This window comes from Semicossyphus pulcher, unplaced genomic scaffold (assembly GCF_022749685.1).
Source record: "Semicossyphus pulcher isolate SPU_LCO1_2020_fin unplaced genomic scaffold, fSemPul1.0.p SCAF_25, whole genome shotgun sequence".
NCBI lineage: Eukaryota > Metazoa > Chordata > Actinopteri > Labriformes > Labridae > Semicossyphus > Semicossyphus pulcher.
The window spans coordinates 7,375,903-7,395,812 of NW_027211699.1; the positions used below are offsets into that span (position 1 = coordinate 7,375,903).

Consider the following 19,910-nt stretch of genomic DNA (forward strand, 5'->3'; position numbering starts at 1 on the left):
CTCTAAATGAATGTGCTGGCTACGAATCAGCTTGTCTCAGTGTATTATAAGCCATTATTATTTTTATTATGAAATACATTATCAAACTTGAAATATTGCCCAATGGTTGTAGAACAGTAGACTTTCCCACCCTTAGCAACAGGTCAACACCTTGTCGGGCATTATCCTTTACATATACTACACATAGTATGCGTCCTCAGCCCTCAGCTTCCTGTCCACTTCATACGTCTGTTTTAAATTTGTATTAATGTAAAAGTACATTAACTAATGTCTGCATGTTAAATTTTGTATCGCATTATGTCTTAATGAGTGAAGTGATGGTTTTGTTTTTGTGTCTCAGTGAATAAGTCGTCCGTGCCTTTGTCCCAGCTGCCGCCTCAGTGTGGTTACTCGATGCAGACCACATGGAAAGACCTCAGTCTGATGGCTCAGTATGACGCCTGCCATGTCACACAGGAGGTTTGGAGTCTGCACAATCTGATAGGCAGATAGATAGTTGATCACTTCTCCCACAACTAGCTAGTAATCTTTGTCATCTTGTAAATATAGATGGGGACTTCCATAGATCATTGGCTTTATTTCTTTGTTTATATTAATTCTCTCTTTTGGATGTAAAATGTTCAGTAAAAGTATAACACTTGTGTTCAGGATGACAGCTATGTGTTGCCTCTGCTTTGGAGGGGGATTCCTGTCAAGATGTCGTGCCCCGCCTCTCAGATCGAGCCTCAGCCCACAGGTCCATCCTCCCTCTGCTGCTCCCCGTACGGTCTGACTGTCAGAGTGCAGGGACTGTCTGCTACAGAGGAGCTGAGGGTGAACGGTAAATACAAAAACCTTCACTTTTTTGGCTCTCTATTGATTATCTTACTTTACACTGACTTTCTTCCTGTCACTCCAGTCAGAGGAGAGTGGACCTCTTTGGTGGTGTTGGCTGAGCAGTGCGGATACACTGTGGACAGACAGGATGCAGAGATTATTATCGCTGCTCCATTTATTACATGTGGCATCACAGTAAAGGTACATTTCAGAAAAGGCAACATTACCAAGACATTAAAAGGGGGTATTATGCTGTTTCACAATATAAGACATGTATATAATGTTACAATGTTGGATGTTCAGACTAAACGTGGGTGAAGTTTCAGATCTGTAGGTTAAAGTATGTTGGAGTAATCCCCAGGCTTCTGCAGGCTGCTGTGAACGCCAGGTTTCACACAGTTTTTTCTACACACTGCACTTTGTGACGTCACAGCAGACGTCAGAGCTGGCCAATTAGAAGAAAGCAGGCTTGTAGGGGCGGGGTTTCTTAAAGGGACAGAGCTGACTGAGTCGTTTCAGGCAGAGGCTGTATGAGGGCCTGCACAGAGCACCAGTGTTTTTGTAACTGTAGATGATGCCACAGGTTTTACAGAGTGAAATATGAAGATTTAAATTAGCATAACACCTCCCCTTTAATTTATATTTTAATATGTGAAAGTGCAGAATAATTATGAATATCTCTAAAGGGTGAGTTCAGACATCTAATATCAAGTCTTAAACATGGAAAATCTTCTTTTCAGGATGGAAAATACTCACTTTCTCTTCAAATTAGAGAGAAGACGTTCACTCTGGCCTGTCCCGTCCCTCCCCCAGAAGAACTCCCGCTGACCCATCAGCCTCTCGTCAACATCCCTCATCAACCAACAGAGCCATATCCTTGGGCTCCACCTTTCTACCTGGCCCCACCTTACTATCCCCACCCTACGTATCACCACAAGTATCCAAATCATGATGCACAAAACCCTTCTACTCCTGATCCTCCGTTTGGCCCACAGCCTCGCTCTGCTGTTGACTATCAGGCTTACTACTCCCACCAGAGTTCTCCGCTGTCTTCAGACGATCTGCAGGATTCAAGTAAGGTGCATCCAGATCTGCAACAAAAGCAAGAAACGCCCTCTGAGAGGCGCGGTTCTCCCTCGTCAGAAGCAGCTCCTCTCCAGACGCCCGGCCATGCCTTCAGTCAGTACTATCACTACTACCATCACCCTAAGATCCCTCTTATTGCCCCAACACAAGATCCTGATCCAGGTCCTGAGGTTAAAAGAGAACAGTCTACCCCTGATCTTCTACCGTTTTCCTCTAGCGTCCAGAAGTCTGAGGCTGATCCAGCACGTCCTGAACACATCCATAAAGCCCCCGAACATCACACCCCTCATCCTCCGCCGTCCTATCCGAACCACTTCTTCTATTACTTTCCACATTATGCCAAAGGGGAGGCCAAACGATCTGCTCCTCTTCCAGATGACCACAACTCAAAATTCCCTCTTCCTCGTTCATCAGAACACGACTTAAATCCTTCAGCAGAAAAGCCACAGCCGGAAGAAGTCGTTGCCTTTCAAAATAAAAGCCCAGAAAGGAGCAAACATCCGCTTTTATCTGAAGAAGACGACGATGTAAAAGCAGTGGACGTAGCTGCTTACCCTGCTGGACCATCCCCAGCTCCTCCTCCTGAGCAACCCCCTCTCCCTCCTCCATCATCCGACCATAATCTCCCTCCTCACCCGTACTACCTCCACCCTTATTATTATTATTATGTCTATCAGCTGTATGCCAATCATGTGTCTCCAACTTCATCCAAAAAAGCTCTCAACCCTTTGCCTCAAACTTCCTCCTCCCCAACACAGCATCCATCCCTTCAGACCACTTCTCCACCCACAAAACCAACACATGATGTTCCCAACTTCCACCTACATCCGTACTACTATTACTACCTCCTCTACTATCAGCCTAAAGCGTCTGGAGACAACCAGGAAGTACAACCTGCAGGCAGCGTCAGCTCTGAAGTAGAAGCTCCCTCTAAATCAGGGTCTCAGCCTCCTTTACACTCTGACCACAGCTGGATGGAGCGGCCGCTTCCTGCTGCTGATGCAGGATTTCCCAGCATGCTTCAGCAGCTGCACAGCTTCTATTCCCATTATTTCACCGAGCAACATCCGTATGATCGTTTTGGGCATCCCGATGAAGAGGAGGAGGGGCTTGATAATGACATGAAAGGTTGGTAGTGACAAAGAAACTCCAAGAGGTATATTGGTTTTCTTATAGAGCTAATGATGTGTCTGTGTGGTTGTCTTGGCTTTAGATCACCACAAGGGGGCAGGTCATTATTCATCTCTTAGAAGAAGTGAAGATAGCCACAGTGACTATTTTTTTTAAGTTCAGCATCTTAGTCATCGCATAGTGTTTGGACTACAGGGTGGATCGGCATCGTCACGTCTATCCCCATTCTATTTATAGAACAGGTCTAGAACGTTCTCTTTGTAATCTGGAGTAAGCGCAAAGAGTGAACACCGAAACTCTGCAGTAGATACAAAATTACTAACCTGCATTAATGTGTACAGATGGGGAGAAGCTCTTAAGCTCCTTTCACACATGCACTGCACTGAAAAATGTCCCGACATTGTCCAGGTGGGCTGCATGCGTGAACGCAAACGGCCGGAATTTTTGCAGACTTTTTGCAGACTTTTTCCTGCCGGCCTCCTGGAACCCCCCCCCCCCCGAAAACATTGCTGATATCAATGTCATCACCCCGCCCACTGCGAGAGAGAGTGGGCGGGTATTTATTTCATGCAACCGGTGTGAAACCACCAGAGTGACGCATAACAGGAAGATTAAAAACATCTGAACGATGACTAACAAGACGACCGCAAAGATGTCTGCAAACTGCAGAGATGAAGCGTTTCAGGAGCTGCTGGCTGAGAAATTGTTCAGCACTTGCTGGTACCACAGTGTACTTTCTACATCAGGAAAAAGGCCAGACTGTCTGACTGTAAATTGTCAGGAGTGCATGTGTGAAAGGGCTTTAGAGACTTTAGGTATCACGAGCAGGCTGCCGTTCTGCGAGGGCAATGTTTCAGAGGGGTAATATGGCGTTCCTGGATGACAGGCTGCTGTTGTAGCGACATCAATTAGCCTGCCCCAAAGCAAACCCTGCTTTCTTATTGATTTACTTTAATGGGTAGATATCGTTCCTTAATCATGCCAAATTAAAGAAGTCTTGAAGCTAGCGATTAAGAATATTAATCTGTTTGGAAAATGTTTACTCGGGTAATAAATCAACAGGGAAATGGGGACATTTTCCCATCCTCACACAGCCTGACACCTTTTTGCAACCAGAGCCGTCGCCCCCGACTCGTTGGCACACGTGTGAAACCAAACATCCACTTCTCATACACAGTCAGGCCGAAGCTAAAGCTCTAGCATCAGGTCATGGCCGTGACTAGTCTTCTCTCATGCTGTTCAGTAGATTCATTCACTTTTTTTCTCTGCTCTCTCCGTTTGCTCCCTGCGCTCAGATCATCTCGAGGCCAACGCGTACGCTCCCTCCTCCTCACCCTGTGGCCTTGGCCATGCGTCAGATTCCGACTGCAGCTCCTCCTCGCTGGGCTGCTGTTTGCACTCTGTGCAGGGTGAGCCTCTGCCAAAACGGATCTTGTCAACACATGTCAGACAAAAAGAGAATTGACAAACCTAAAAACTGGATGATTTGTGACGCCCACACCCGAGCCAGAAAAAACATTAGAATTCATGATCGTTGCCTGAACGTGAATAATGTTGATGTTAAATGCTGTGTGTGTTTGTGAGTCCACAGACTGCTCAACGGCACAGCATTTAATCTTTGTGCTTCCTGACTCTGTGCTGGATCCCTCCGAGGTCAGTAATGTGTTCTGCCCTCTGACCTTGTGTCTACACTGTCCCCCCTGGGTGCCTGTGGAGTAAACAAACACAGAGGGCACACTTCTACTGTATGTAGACCATTTAGTGTAAAAAAGTCAGAGGACTTTGCAGCTTAGTTTGCAAGTTAAAGAGAGATATTAATGACATCTTTTTATGACTGGTCTTCTTACTTTAAAAATGATCTACCGTAAAATCTGGAATATAGGACACAGTCTGTTATTTCAATTTCTGTTCATTCAAAACACTCAAATTAAAGCCTTGTTTTGCTTTGTTCCTCTTTGTGTTCTGGAGGAGTGTGGGTCTTCTCCGGGTTGTCCAGGTGAAGTCGGGCCCCATGTGATGGATCCACCTCCTCCGTCTCCCCTTCAGCCGACACCAGCTCCTGTCACCCTGCAGCTGAGAATAGCCACAGGTGATTGTCTTCCGTTTCCTCTTTTCATCTGGGGTTCAAAATCCGGCAAGTTGGTGACTGTCTATCACGTTATCTTATATTTTAAACACACCAACTCAGACATTTGTATATCTTATTGACAGAGCCATTCAGGCCAGAACTCCTACCTACCTGTCATGTCTCTAAATCTTAAAGAGTAGACATCACAACCTTCGTTCTCTGGACATGAAACTTAGTTACCCTTGAGTGTCTTGAGTCCAGGCTTCCTGTGTGTAAATGTTTAGCTCCCAAACAATAGAGACATCAATGCAACAAACCTGGTGAAATAATAAAACACTCTGCTTCCTCTCACAGACGAGTCCTTCACCAGCTTCCATCCTGAGGCTCACCTGCCTCTCGGCCTCATTCGAGGCAGACCGGTTTACGTGGAGGTGAGACTCCTGGACCCTCCTGAGCCGGGCCTGGTGCTGCTGGTTCACTCCTGCCTGGCTCACACTCGGGCGCCGTACAGCAGCTGGATGCTGGTTTATGACAGGTATGTTACACAGAGAACGAAAAATGAACAGAACCATTTCTTGTCTTAGCAGCTTTAGCGTTAAATACATGCTAAGCAGGATGATTGGTTTTGCTGATACTTTTAATTTGGGATCCGATCGGCAAGAAGAGCTCATGCTGTGATGCATTGAAGTACTGTAGGGAAATTTGACTTCCTGTGAGAAATGTTTCAGCTTCAGCTCTTCCGAGATTACACATCTGACCTAGATCGCACACTTCCTCCCTTTAGACCGCAGCTGTAATGAAATGATTGCACACGAAACACACTTTTGGCTCCAACATACATCGTCCTATGCATTTGTGTTGTTTGCAGTATGGCAGCTTTATATCCGCTGTAGCTGTTGATCCACCCCCGTGTCACTGAGTGTGTGTGTCTGCATTTTTTAGCTGTCCCAGCCGGGGTGAGTCTCAGTTACTTCCTTCCCCTCGCTCCGACCTCCACCACATCCGGAGGCTCACGATCTCCAGCTTCCTGTCTCTGCCCTCAGAAAGCCCCTCCTACATGTCTGCAGGAGGAAACTCTCACCTGGAGGAGCCGCAGGTGCAGCACCTCCCACTAAACAAACATGCTTGAACACGTTAACCTCTATCCTGCTCTTTAAAGTGACTCATTATGTGGCTCTTTCATGTTCAGGCGGCCTTAAAAACACACTATGGACTATAAATAATGGTTGCTTTGTGTCGACGGGGATCATGTAGTAAAACTGTATCCTGTTTCTCTTCAGATCTACTTTTTGTGTCTGACAGAGGTGTGCTCAGCTGCAGACAGTGGCTGTGCTGTGAGCTGCTTAAACAGTAAGTTTAACACAGTGGAGACATTAAAGAGGAAGCTAAGTACACATAAGAACATACACCGATCAGCCATAACATAATGACCACCTGCCTAATATTGTGTAGGTCCCCCTTTTGCCCTGACCCGTCGAGGCATGGACTCCACTAGACCTCTGAAGGTGTGCTGAGGTATCTGGCACCGAGACGTGAGCAGCAGATCCTTTAAGTCCTGTAAGTTGTGAGGTGGGGCCTCCATAGATTGGACGTGTTTGTCCAGCACATCCCACAGACGCTCGGTCGGATTGAGATCTGGGGAATTTGGAGGCCAAACCTGTTCCTCAAACCATTCCTGAACAATGTTTGGAAGGGCTCATTATCCTGCTGAAAGAGGCCACTGCCATTAGGGAATACTGTTTCCATGAAAGGATGGACTCTGTCTGCAGCAATGTTTAGGTAGGTGTCAAAGTAACATCCACATGAACGGCAGCACCCAAGGTTTCCCAGCAGAACATTGCCCAAAGCATCACACTGCCTCCGCCGGTTCGTTTTCTTCCCATAGTGCATCCTGGTTCCATGTCTTCCCCAGGTAACGACGCACACACACCCGGCCATCCACATGATGTGGAAGAAAACGTGACTCATTAGACCAGGACACCTGGTCTTACGTGCCCATTGGAGGTGCTTTCAGCAGTGGACAGGGGTCAGCATGGGCACCCTGACCGGTCTGCTCCATACGCAACAAACTGTGCTGCTCTGTGTGTTCTGACACCTTTCTATCAGAACCAGCATTAAAGGGCCAGTTCTTCAATTTTCAGCCTCAGTCCTATCATGCTATTATGGGGAGCTAATGTCATTATGGTAGGAAAAAATGCAATTCTGCTCTGTGCCTTTGGAGGACGCTATCCGCTTCTCCAATGGGCCCTGGAAAACCTCCAACAGACTACGTAAAACGCGTCATCTGGTGGAGGCCAGGGAGTTCGCTAAACTACACTTCCTCAATCTAGGACGCCCGCCTCTGATGTCATGTCTCGTTTAAAATCTTTAGGTTTGAAATGTAGACTGCAGACCTGAAGAGTTTTTAGACGATCCACCGGTATGTTCTTGTCGTATTTCAGATTCTGTGCCGCTCTGAGCCGTTGCCTGCAGCGAACACGGTCGTATTTCACTCCAGCGTCTCTCGCTGGGCTGTTCCTTTCAGAGGGAGGAGTGCAATGCACGCTGGGTGTTGTAGGAATGTAGAATGGCCGAAACCACAAGCTGTTTGTACAACTTTCTCCTCAGCTATGGCGCCAATTTCAAATATTATTGCTTCTATCGATTACAGAGAACACCAGCTTTGGCTGGCAGGGGCTTTTTCCAGAGGAGAGCTGCTCCTTTGAACTTTTTCAGCAGTTTGAGCTACAGTAGCTCTTCTGTTGGATCAGACCACGCAGGCCAGCCTTCTCACACACATCGATGAACCTTGGCTGCCCGTGACCCTGTCACTGGTTCATCGGTTTTCCTTCCTTGGACCACTTGTGGTACGTCCTGACCCCTGCAGACCGGGAACACCGCACAAGAGCCGCAGTTCTGGAGACGCTCTGACCCAGTCGTCTCGCCATCATAATGTGCGGCCCTTGTCTAAGTCGCTTGCACATTTTTCCTGCTTCCATCAACTTCGAGGACATACTGTTCACTTGCTGCCTAACCTATTCACAGACAGGTGCCATTGTGACAAGATAATCAATGTTATTCACTCGACCTGTCAGTGGCCTTAATGTTGTGGCTGATTGGTGTACAACTAAACTTCAAAACAAACGTGGAAAGTTTCTGTTATTCATACAATTTCTGCACAGATGGATCAGTTTCAGTGCCGTCCCTTTGCTCAATTTTATCTCTAAATTTCACTGCATCGAATAACAATTATAATAGCCAACTAAAAAAACATAAATGTAAAATGCATAAAACATGGTTTAAATGATTTCCCCTTTTTCCGTCAATCACCCCCCTTCTTCTTTCTTTCCAGGTCCCGACAGTGATGCACAAGAAACGTAATAAATACCTTTTATAACACAACTGCACTCCTCTGGTGTCATTAAAAATAACAAGCACACAAGTCTCAGTGAAGAGGGGAAAAGTCCTCCATACAACATTTATTTAACAAAATTGTGACCCCTTTTTAAACAACAGTGCAAAGCTAACGTTTGTTCTACAGAGTGCAGAGAAAGAAAACGATCAGAAAACACGTACGGCGTCGACGTTTTCGTTCACAAGAGGAAGCTTAACGAGCGTCTGTTTGGTCACTAAAGTTTGGCAGGAAGGTGTGACTAATGAAGCAGAATGTTTCCCTCAATATCACAGAGGCGTTTACAGGAAGGCGGCACTTAACATGTTTATACAATCAGTTACACAGAACCAAACACTCACAAAACACTGCAGAGTATTAGTCAAGCTTGAGATGACCCGTCGTGTGGTCCTGGAGCACGATAAGGAGTCATTAAATGGAACGCAATTTTTACTAAACATGAAACAAAAATTAAACGACTGTACCATTATACCTCTATAACGACCTGTGTGATTATTCAGATGATTCAAAGCAACATCTTTTACAAAATGTGATTATAGTTACTGACATTACCTTAAAAAAAAAGCTTTAAAAAGACTTTAAATGCACTTAAAAGAAAATTATCCCTTTTAGAATTAATGCACAAGTTTTAACACAAACCATGAAACTCTACGAGTGTTTAACTCGTACATATGCAGCAACGTGACAGCACAAATCAGAAGCAGCGTGAAAGAACTAAAGTGTTAAAACGTTCGATTTGAGTGGAAAGTTTCTTTAAACAGTTTGATTATAATTCAGTCTGTTACTTAAAGTTTAATTAGACAAAGTCTGTTTCTGTCAGATTGATTTAAACAAAAAGACTTTTACTAAGATTGTATCAACTCTTTTCAACAGTTTTATTTAAAGACCCCCTCCAGTGAAAACCCAGTGTTCAACCTTGTAAACATCTCCATGTGGTGTTCTTCATGTGCTACAACATGAGCAGTCATCGCCATGGCTGCGCCTGTCTGCTTTTAAACTGCAGTGTACCAAGGACAGGCTGAACAACACGTTTTCAGATTTGCCGGTTTGAGACGTCACAAACCTAAGGAGCAAATCCCGTTAAAGAAGGGGGTAACGCTATGCATATCATTATGTGTAACCTATGGCAACCACTTTGGTGATGCGCGAGCCAGCTGTAACAGTCATTGTAATTTATGCAAACTCACTACTAACGTTAACGTTGCTGCTACTAACTACTGTAAAATATATACATGTTTTCATCTATAAAGTGGGCTGCGTCCTACGTACCAGTGCGACCAATATACTAGCATAAAATGCAAAGGCATGTTGGTGTGTTTACAATGTGCTGCAGTGCCGTTTTAAACTCACTTGATTGTTGCTCGGGCTTCGTCACCGACATGCAGCCACCACCCTCGCAACAAGCAACGTTACCGTAGGCTGAGCTCAACTACCACACAACTAGCTAACGGATGGTAGGCTGTAGTTTGCGCATGTTCTGGATGTGTTTGAAATAAATTGAAATAGTGTTGAAATAACTTGCTAACTTATGTAAACAGGTTTTTATTAATAATAGCTATAGAAAACCTTTTGCCCTCTGGGATACCCCTCAAACAGACTGCGTCTTATATTCCGGTTTTTACGGCACTACATTTCAAGCTAGCTACGTTTCAACAAGTTGCCACTAAACTATGGCAGAGCCGTGTTTTGTTTTAAAGATGGAGGGGGCTGTTGGAAATGTGTGTAGTGGGCGGGGCTTATTCAGGAGTGTTTGAGGGAGAAGGAGGAGACTCCTCGGGAGTGATTCGGCAGAGCATTTTATACATCTTAAAATGTGACTGGAGCTGGTCTTCAAATTTAGTCTGACAGACTTTTATAAGTAATTAAAAGTCTCTTTCTTACAGTTTGATTTTAATTGATTTAAAGTCTGTTACTAACAGTCTTCTTTACACAAAAGGTCCGTTACCAACAGTTTAAATTAAATTCTAATAGTTAGAGACTTTGTTTAGACTTAATGGAGTTTAATTTTAACAGTCTGTTACTGTCACTTTGATTTAAACGACGTCTGTTAGAAAAGAGTTTAATTTAATCAAAGTCTCTCACTAACGGAGCTCGTCGTGAAACCAAAGTCTTTTCATCTTCTACTTATCGAACAGCCACGATGATGCAGCGGCCTGTCAGGGTACGACGCTCACGCTGTCCGGCTGTGACGGATTCTAGGTACATGAATAATGGCTGATTATAAGTAGCATCCATTTCAGCAGAGATCCTGCACGATTAGTTACAAAAAGGACAATGCAGGCTTCTGTTTCTTCTCATTATAAGCCCACGGTGACGTTTAAGGATATAAAAATCAATTTTAACATATTTAAACTCTGAAGCCAGTGTGGTTTAAAGTTCAGAACAATCTGTAAACATTTCTTTGCTGGTCGAGCCTGATCTCCAGCGATGGTCTACTTGTGATGAGGCAGAGAAAGGGCCGATGAAGGGCTGAACGCCGAGTCCTCCTCTCAGTACACGGTCCGATAGTATGCGGTGACCTCCTGCTGGACTCTGCCCAGTTGTTTCAGGAGGATAATGGAGCAGACGAGAGCGATGATCTGTCGGGGAAACAGAAGGAGGAGGGGAAGTAAAGAGCAGGGAAGGGACAAAGAGCTGAAGAGCCTCCTCATCAGCACCTCCAGGGTTAAACCAGCAACAGAATGAGAGCGGATGCACTAATAAGCCCCTGCCACCAGCCTGCATGCAGAAATCACAACAGAAACTCAAGTTCAATTTGAAAAAGGGGAAATTTTTGATGTTGAAAGGAAAAACCAAACTCTACTGTAGATGCATGTTTTATTTTTATATTACGGCTGTTCACACCTGGCATCAACATGCGTCTCCAGTCACCTGGGATTGGCTCTCACTTCCCCGCTCTATATGCAAATAAACACGGAGCCTCATTGCCCTGTATCAGACTCAAAACTGTGCAGAGCGGGAGAGAGAGAAAGGGCTGCTGAATAAGATTTAAAACTCTAGTGTTACACACTCTATATTTGTGTGGTTTATTAAGCATGAACTAAATTGCAGACTCTCTGTAGCGTTAGATGCTCGTCTCCTATGAAGCGTATTTTGAGCTACATTATTATAAACTGTAATGAACTGCTAACAAGGGCCGGGTCCTGGATTCTAAGTGACTTGATTTCGCCAAACAAAATAAATAGGGATAGACCGATTATCGGCCGGGCCGATTATCGGCACCGATATCCGGCATTTTGACGCATATCGGCAACGGCCTTTTTTCTTTTTTTTTTTAGCCGACGGCCGATTAGAGTGCAGAGTGCTCACACACACGGCGGAGAGGAGAAAAAGTTCATTTCTTTGCAAATTGTATTTAACTTTGTTTTATTTACTTAATAAAACTTCAGGAAGTTATTAATTTATTTATTTTAATTATCAGTTAACTTTATAAGAGATGCTGCTGACCCTGGGAACTCCCTGCGCTTTTTGTTCGTTTGTTTAATAAACAGATGCTTAAAGGCATTTAAACAAAGTTAAGTGTCGGAGTTTGTATTATTCAAAATGTTGACGCCAACATTTTCACTTTTACTGCAAATGAATATCGGCTCCAAATATCAGTTATCGGCCTCCTTGACTACTAATAATCGGTATCGGCCCTGAAAAAACCATATCGGTCTATCTCTAAACATAAACCTATAAGCCACTGAGCGGCTGCTATACCGGTGCTCGCCTAGCTGACGCGTCGTCTTCCGGGTGGCGCGTTGAAGTGATCGTGTCCACAAGCAGTGCAGTCAATGAGTCCGTTTTACAATTAACCTACGTTGATCTACATACACTCCATAAAGTTGAACGCAAATCAAACAAAGCCAAGCTAAACGACGACTGTCAAAAACTGCGTGCTTCCCACGGGAGGCTGCTCACCTGCTGAATGATTGCCTCTTCCTCTACATGTACCTTAGATAGATTTACCATAGTTTTTGCCGGCTCCTGGTTGTAATGCTTTACTACCATCAGGCGGTGGCTGTCGCACATCTGGAAGCTGTTTGCTAACCGCCGTTAAACGACAAAAGACGAGAGCATTAGCACCAGTTGTCGGTTTAACAGGTGTGATGCCGTGAGATTCGGAGAACAATGCGTTCTGCAGCCGTCAAAGACTTCTGTGTGGAACTCTACCAACTCTCCAACCAAACTTTACAAGGTGAAACATAGCATATCAAATGTACAACAACTATGCCCAGCAGGGAGGGAATCATAGGTGAACTCACGATTTGATACGTGACCCGCGATAACGATAATATCACGATACAGCGAATCTGCAGTAATTGATATATTGCAAGACAATCATAGAATGATGCATCCCGATATCTGATTAACTTCTTCTTTGAATTTGTGTTCATGTTGCCGTCATGTCATACGCGTCACCACGAGGAGTCATGAAGCAGCGACGCAGCGAATCAAAATTGCAGGGAAATCTGTTAGAGCGGCAAATATTTGGAAATTAAAAAAATCAATATTTGGCACCCGCCTATCGATAATTGTATTGAGTCAGGGCGATGATATATTGCCATATCAACATTTTGTCCCAGCCCTGTGATAAAACGCACTGTCCCTTATAGAATCAACAGGGGGCGCAATTTATCTTGTATTTCATGCACATGCTGATCTAATGCGTACACTGCGATTGCACATGCTGGGCGTAACAGGAACAACGGAGACCCGATCACAATACAAGGAGTGGGCGGTCCTTCCATGTAACCCGGGACATACGAGTATATACTGGCAAACAAAAGTGGACAAATGTGTCCCAGAGTGTGGCCTAAGTGATCAGATCTCAAGGCTGTCCGCTAGTGATCGGATCACTTAGGACACGTGTTAATACCAGGTGTAGACAGGGCCTTAGTGACGCTTCATTCTTGGAACTGTGTAAATTATCAGCTTTATAAGAGGCTGTTTGACTTCCCCTCTGTGCCTAGGCTCACAAAATCCCGGCTAATTTGACTACGAATCTGTGGCAACAAGCAAATAGACCAATGGAAGGCTGTTTTTAGAGTCCTGCTTTGGTGGATTTTTCCTTTAAAGAAAGCAGAATAGAACAGGTAGAAACTATTTCATACTCTCTACAGCAGAGCATTGTGGGACAAAATGAAATGAGAGTGAGAACTGACAAGCGCACTAAGCCTGAGCCAGAGGGACGTTGGTCACAGTGAGAGGGGTGAAGACGACAGGGTCCTGGTCAGGGATGGGGTGGGAGGCGGGGTAAAACTCAGGGTGTAAGGATGGAGGGTTGGACAACACAGGGGTGGACTGAGTCAGGATGATGTACTGGGAAGTTGAGGTGGGCTGCTTGAGCTGTTTAGTGAGGATTGTGCTGCAAATCAGAGCTATGATCTTTGGGAGTGACAAGCAAAGAAGACATTTCAAAGCGTGGCAGGGGGAGGATGGATCAGGGGAAGCAGAGGGATGCACAGAGGTTAGAACGTGGTAAAACCTTCACGAACAACTAAAGCAAAAGACTTGATGGAGAAAAAACGAACATTACACCAGATAAATGTGTGTTCATGAACATACAAACAATTAACAATCATACTTATTATTTGGGACTATTTTCTTCAAACAAAACAAAACTCCTCTCTGACTTTCACCACACTTGGTTCAGCGACTCTGACACCAGCATGAATAATTAGAGTTCAGGTGGAGCGACACGTTTGGTAGAACAAATACAGACAGTTGCTTAAACGGTATGTCATCATACCATGTCATATCATTTGCAACGTTGTTCAATTGTATGTTTAATCAGCGTGACCAGCTCAGTGACTTTCGGAAACAAACATTGTCTCCTACTTCCTGTTGGCACACAGAACCCCGTGCCGTGTGTGCGCTGCAGGTGTAGCCGCTAAAAGCAAACGCGTCCGCTCCGTGAACGGCCCGTTCGTATAACCGCAGCCTTAACGAGCACCGGGACGAGGTGCCGCTGATAACGGGAACACACTCCCTGAAAAGCTGCCTCGTATCACAGAGCGTCTGCATCGATCAGCTCGCTAACATGATCTGTGACGGCAGCAGCGTTGCATGCTCGTTCACAGCTTACAGACAGGTTTTCTCTATTTACAGATTCTACAAGAAGGGACGTGGATTTCCGGAATGGCAAGTGTTCTGGTTTCTGTTTGTAGTACACTTGTAGTCCGAGTGATATTGACCAATCACGTGTCAGCAGGCTGCAGCGTGCAGGAAAAACAGTCCACGTGGAGAGCAAAAGCAATCCAGCACATCAGCATGATCTGACCACGATTCATCTCTATAATCAGACATCTGCAGCACGTTCAGTTCCAGATCAAAAATTCAACTTGACATTCCCTTGACGCTTCGTCACTAAAGCCGTTCAGATTTCCCGACTTCCTCGAATGCATCAGAAATGATCGATCCGACCTCCGTTCAACAAACGAGCATTTTAAACGTAGCTTTCTTCTCCTCTTGGGGACAGACCTGACAGAGCTTCATTTTGACTTGTTACTAATCTGCGTCATGATGTTGAAATTTGGGCGAAGGTAAACACACGGAAAAGGAAGTCTTCACTGGAAGTTGTTTAATCGCCCGGCGAGTTCACCGGTGTCCCCAGAGGTTATATCGTCGTCAGACTATAGCTGATGGGATCCGGGATTGACAGGCAGGTGACGCAGACTCTGCTGCACAGCGGTCACTTTACTCTGTGCTCTGGTGAAGCGCTGCACTAATGTTATACAAGACAGACTTTCCTTTCCTTTTCCGAGTGATGGAAAATGAGAAACAATCAAGTAGCAGCTTGACGTGTTTCAATTTGCTTCACTATCGCACCTCCTGCGATGTGACTGTTGCACAGGCGCAAGTCGCAATTGCTATTGTTAAACGACATTTCGTGCAGCCCTATCGCAGTGCAGCGCTGGCAGTGAATGTAACGTCAGTCAGAGCTACACTAACTAACAGTTTTGCTTAAATATGGGAAATGGGACAATCATTATATTGGCTACAGCCGCACAGAGCTATTAGCATGGCTGTAGCCTGTAGTAATTTTTTAATAAACTACTTTTAACTCTTTAATCTTAAATAAAAACCCCAAATAATGACTTATTAATTAGAAATGTTTGACGTATTCTCCTGCACATTATGTTCTGCAGGATTCAGTATCGTCACTGAACCAAACCAAGCCAACGATCTGTCACCGGCTTCTGATCGCCTGTCTGATCTTTGTGGCTCCACACACACACAACAGTAACATCTCACCGCACCATGCTAAATATTTTCCTACCAGAAGACTTCCAGTTCCAACAAAGATGCCCATCACCAGAGGCGCTTTACTGTCGAACACAGTGGCGATGATCCCAGGACAGTTCTGCAGGAAGACAGAAGAAACTGTGAGTGTGCTCAGTGCTGTGCTCAGCAGAATACTACAGTTTAATGTCCAGAGATAAGACCGGGAAAAAGAGCTCAATTATTCTTAAAAGTTTTCCCCTGCGTTGCTCAAACTTACAGGCATGACGATGTGTTCAAAGAACCCATCTGGTTTGGGACACGTCACTGCGGTCATCTCTACCAGCGGGACCCCGGTCACTCCGCAGCAGTGAAGCTACGAGGAGGAGCAGGAAGATGAGGGTAGAGAAAACACTCACACACATTTCACATTATAACATCATTAAAAGGAGCCTTTAACGATTACATTATTTCTATATTTCACTACAGCGACTTGGAGCGCCGTCTTTTTATCAAAACAGGGAAAATAAAATCCAAGCTGACCTAAGATGAGATTATTAACTACAAAAGAGAATTTGAATATCAGCTAGAAAAGTCTTTTGCGTTACACTTAAATGATCCAACTGAAAAGGAAAGCGAGTGAGTGCTCACCGTCTTGTGGAGGAACGTGAGAGTGGCGCGAATGATCGGGTCTCCATTAGTCAAATACAGAGCGTACATGCTGCTGTAGAACTCTGCAATGCGCATCCCGACCTTTAACAATGAAAACACAACATGTTGGTCCTCAGCGCGAGGATTTACGGTTCGTATTTATGCAATGTTTAATCCCGTTTTCCCCCCTCACCTCTTCCCTCCTGTAATAAGCGATCGCTCCGACAGCAACTTCAGCTCCGGCCAGAAGAGCGAGCAGAACAGAGAGCTGGAAGAAAACAGGTAAATAAGGTAGTTATAAAACAGTCTATTCCAACTAAGTCAGTATGTTGGACACGAGGCATTCCATGAGTGCTGATATAGAGTTTAACAGCACTGGGACTTTTTACTATTAACCCTTTCCCACCTAAATTTAGCGTGTTGACGCAGGTTTTTCAGACCCAGGAAGCCCCGCTTATAGATGCCGATTGTCTCTGTTCCCATTGCCAGTGAAGTATACTCCTGTCTGTGTCTTTTTTGCTGCGTCACCGTCTGACGTCACGAACACGCCCGAAACAGGGTTAGTAAACAGTGAAGATGTCATGGTGGTTAGGTATTTATTGTATCTATTAGTCTGTTGATCAAACTCGAACCGATGAATTTGGAACGATGTTCGAGTGCTGCTTTGGAATTTGTCGCTGAGGAGTCGCAGAAGTTACCGACAGAGCATAGCATCGAGTCGGAAAGGGGGCGGAGATTAGCGTGTCAGCACAGGGTTTGTGTTCCCATCAATGCCGATCGGAGTCGAGGCGATAATTACCCGGGTCTGAATGCCGATTGTAACCTTTCCCATTAAGCAAAGAAGACGGGTGTTAGCGGGTTGTTTGTTACTCAACATTAAAGCAAACTTTGTCTGGATGAATTTATCACACGTCTCCAAAGCAACTGTCAACAGACTCTTCATCCATAGTTGCTGATGAACGGATAACAGATAAATATACACAATGCAAAGTAGCTGCTCTGCTGTAATTATAGGGATGCACAGAGAAGCAACAGTGCAGGGAAATGTTTGTGTTCTATGGCAACGGCCCACATTTAGAAACGATATATTATCTTTGAATCAAAGCTGAGCCGACATACAATGATACTGCCTCTTTCACACATGCACCGCTCTCCTGAGAATTTCCCGACATCGTCCGGGTGGGCTGCATGTGCGAACGCAAACGGCCGGATGTTTTACACCGACTTTACATTCCGAGTTAAATGTCTGCAAGGAGTCGGGGCGAGCCGATGTGCGAACGCAGCAGGTAATAGTCGGAGATGGACATATTCGGGAGTGTCTGGCTGTGAGGGCGGATGAAATTCCACAGTGTACTTTTTATGTTTCGAGGGCAATGTCAGGCAGGCTGCCTTGGAATTTTCTGGAAAAGTCGTGTGAAAAGGGATACTCTTTGACTCTTTGGCAAAATCAAAGCCTGGGCCTTGTTGCCTTTTATGTCACTTCTGTGAAAAGACAACCGAGAGGGAGCTCTGTAATAAAAACATATCCTAAAATAACGGTATGTCAATTTAGCTTTTTCTGTTCCTTCATATCCGTTGAAACTAGACACCAGTTGTTTCCCTAAATCACCCCTGAACTTTTCTGACAGTTAGTCTATTGCGTAAAACAGGCAATGACGCTAGAGGGAAAAAAACTTTACAAGGAAGTGACTGTGAAGAAAAAACGTCTCACCACTTGCAGAGCACATCTCTTCTCACTGCAGGCCCCGTAATCTCCAAACACCACCACAATCAGCATCACTGAGCCGAGAGCGATCAGGACGCCCACAGCTGATAGTCAGAGAATGTCGTTAGGCATGTGGAAGCGGCGAAATGTTTTTAGACTTTTTTGGGAGGAAATGACACAACATATGCACTCACCAATAACAAATGTGGTGGAGCTTAGGGCCTCTATTTCGAAGATGCCTCTGGTGCTATCGCTGAATCTCAGCCAAAGACCAAGACCCAAAAAAGCAAACCCCACCACCTGCAAAACAAACGCAGACATAAATCAAACCACAGGCCTGATGGTGTGCCGCACACCAACGCACCTGTTCATGGTTTCACATCCTCAGATATTCAGACTTCAGTTCTTTGAAACACGTATTAGGGTGTTTAAATCCAATTTCTAAACTAATGTCCTTTTATCACTATGAATATCTACTTGTTTGTAGATTAAATAAGTAAGTAAAAGTAAATAATTAAATATGTAAGATTAAATGATAACGATCATGAAAGAACTTTCAGATGACCCTATGCACGTGCTACATCAGAGCACATGTGTATGAAGTGAAACTGATATTCTCTTGAGAATTAATTATAATGTTTCTGCTGTTGTTTAAGATGTATAAAGGAAAATGGTGGAGAAAAACAAGATTTAGCCATCTGTAATTCTGTATTCATGTTATTTAATTATAACTAAATTGGCAGGTCATATGAGATTTTTATTCTTCCTGCGTATTTTTCTTGGTCACAGTTTTTTGTAACATTATTTTTGTTAATAACCAGAATATGCTGGAAGCTTTCTGTAATCTTGCGCCTTTTTTTGTGTTATTTAGAGAGTAGGGGAAGGTAGCATATAATTAACCAATAAGTTGTACAGTTGATTCCAGGAAACTAATGGAGCAGGTAACCTGAGGTGGAATTCAGCAGAAACGAAACCTAAGCCGAACAATGGCGCATCTAATTGGACCCTACTGCTACTTTAAGTTACCAAAAACAGCCCCCTTTTCCCCCCTCACATGACATCTTAAAAGAAACATTACAGAAGATTAAAATAAGGGGTTAAATGTATTTTCCCCCTCCAACTAAACTACGCAGTATCGCGTTTGTTTATTGCATTTTTATGACAGACTTACCGCAAAGATGATGTTGAAAATGATGAGGACATACTTGCAGAAGATGCCACATCCGTCCAGTGCCATGATGACCAGCGGTTTGCTGTGATACGTCCACTTGTTAAGTCTGTAAGGTGTACATACGAATTACCTCATCACTTGCACAGGCCTGCACGCGACAGATTGTACTTAAAATAGACACCTGTACACGCACAATAACCTCTTGGCGTTACATTTTACACGTATTTTGCCTTTTAGATAATGAGTAGTAGGCTACGTTTAATCGATTTAACGGTGCATTTTGTTTTTACCATATCATGTATAGCATTAAGTAATGTTGCAGTCAATATAGACACAAAATTAACAGCGAATAAAACATATACCTGTATTTTTAGAACTCTTCAAGTGTCCCTTTTCTTCGTGAAGTTGGTGGAAAGAAACGAATCCAAGCAAAAATGTGGCTGCGTGTTGTGTTTATAGCTCCTTGTACTTCACGCCCCGCCTCTTTCGCCAACTCAGCGATGCTATTGGCTGAGATGTTTGCCGGACATGAGGGATCGCCAGTGAGCAGAGGAGCTGACGCGGCGTGGGCCCTCAGAGGGAGGGCAGATACGAAACTTTAGGAAACGGATAGAGGCATTTTAAGACATGTTGTGAATCGCATGTAACCGACAAACGAAAATGAATACAACTCATTACATTTAAC

At 44.5% G+C, this 19,910-nt stretch overlaps 1 protein-coding gene across 4 annotated transcripts; it reads right to left on the reverse strand.

The window, feature by feature from the left end:
* Positions 1-8,525: 8,525 nt before the first annotated feature.
* LOC138604218 (CD9 antigen) lies at positions 8,526-19,674 on the reverse strand. 4 transcript variants are annotated; one of them, XM_069676091.1, is made up of 10 exons: positions 19,588-19,674; positions 19,226-19,331; positions 18,249-18,354; positions 18,061-18,158; positions 16,543-16,617; positions 16,350-16,451; positions 15,979-16,074; positions 15,757-15,840; positions 13,640-13,862; positions 10,980-11,071 (listed from the first exon to the last, which is right to left on the reverse strand). In XM_069676091.1, exons 2-9 carry the CDS (start codon positions 19,289-19,291, stop codon positions 13,647-13,649), a joined length of 843 nt encoding a protein of 280 aa, XP_069532192.1. In that variant the 5' UTR covers positions 19,292-19,331; positions 19,588-19,674; the 3' UTR covers positions 10,980-11,071; positions 13,640-13,646. The 4 variants fall into 4 exon arrangements, with proteins under 4 accessions (XP_069532194.1, XP_069532193.1, XP_069532190.1 ...); XM_069676093.1 differs by lacking the exon at positions 13,640-13,862 and having other exon boundaries at positions 8,526-11,071; XM_069676092.1 differs by having other exon boundaries at positions 10,979-13,862; positions 19,260-19,331.
* Between the last annotated feature and the right edge of the window lie 236 nt (positions 19,675-19,910).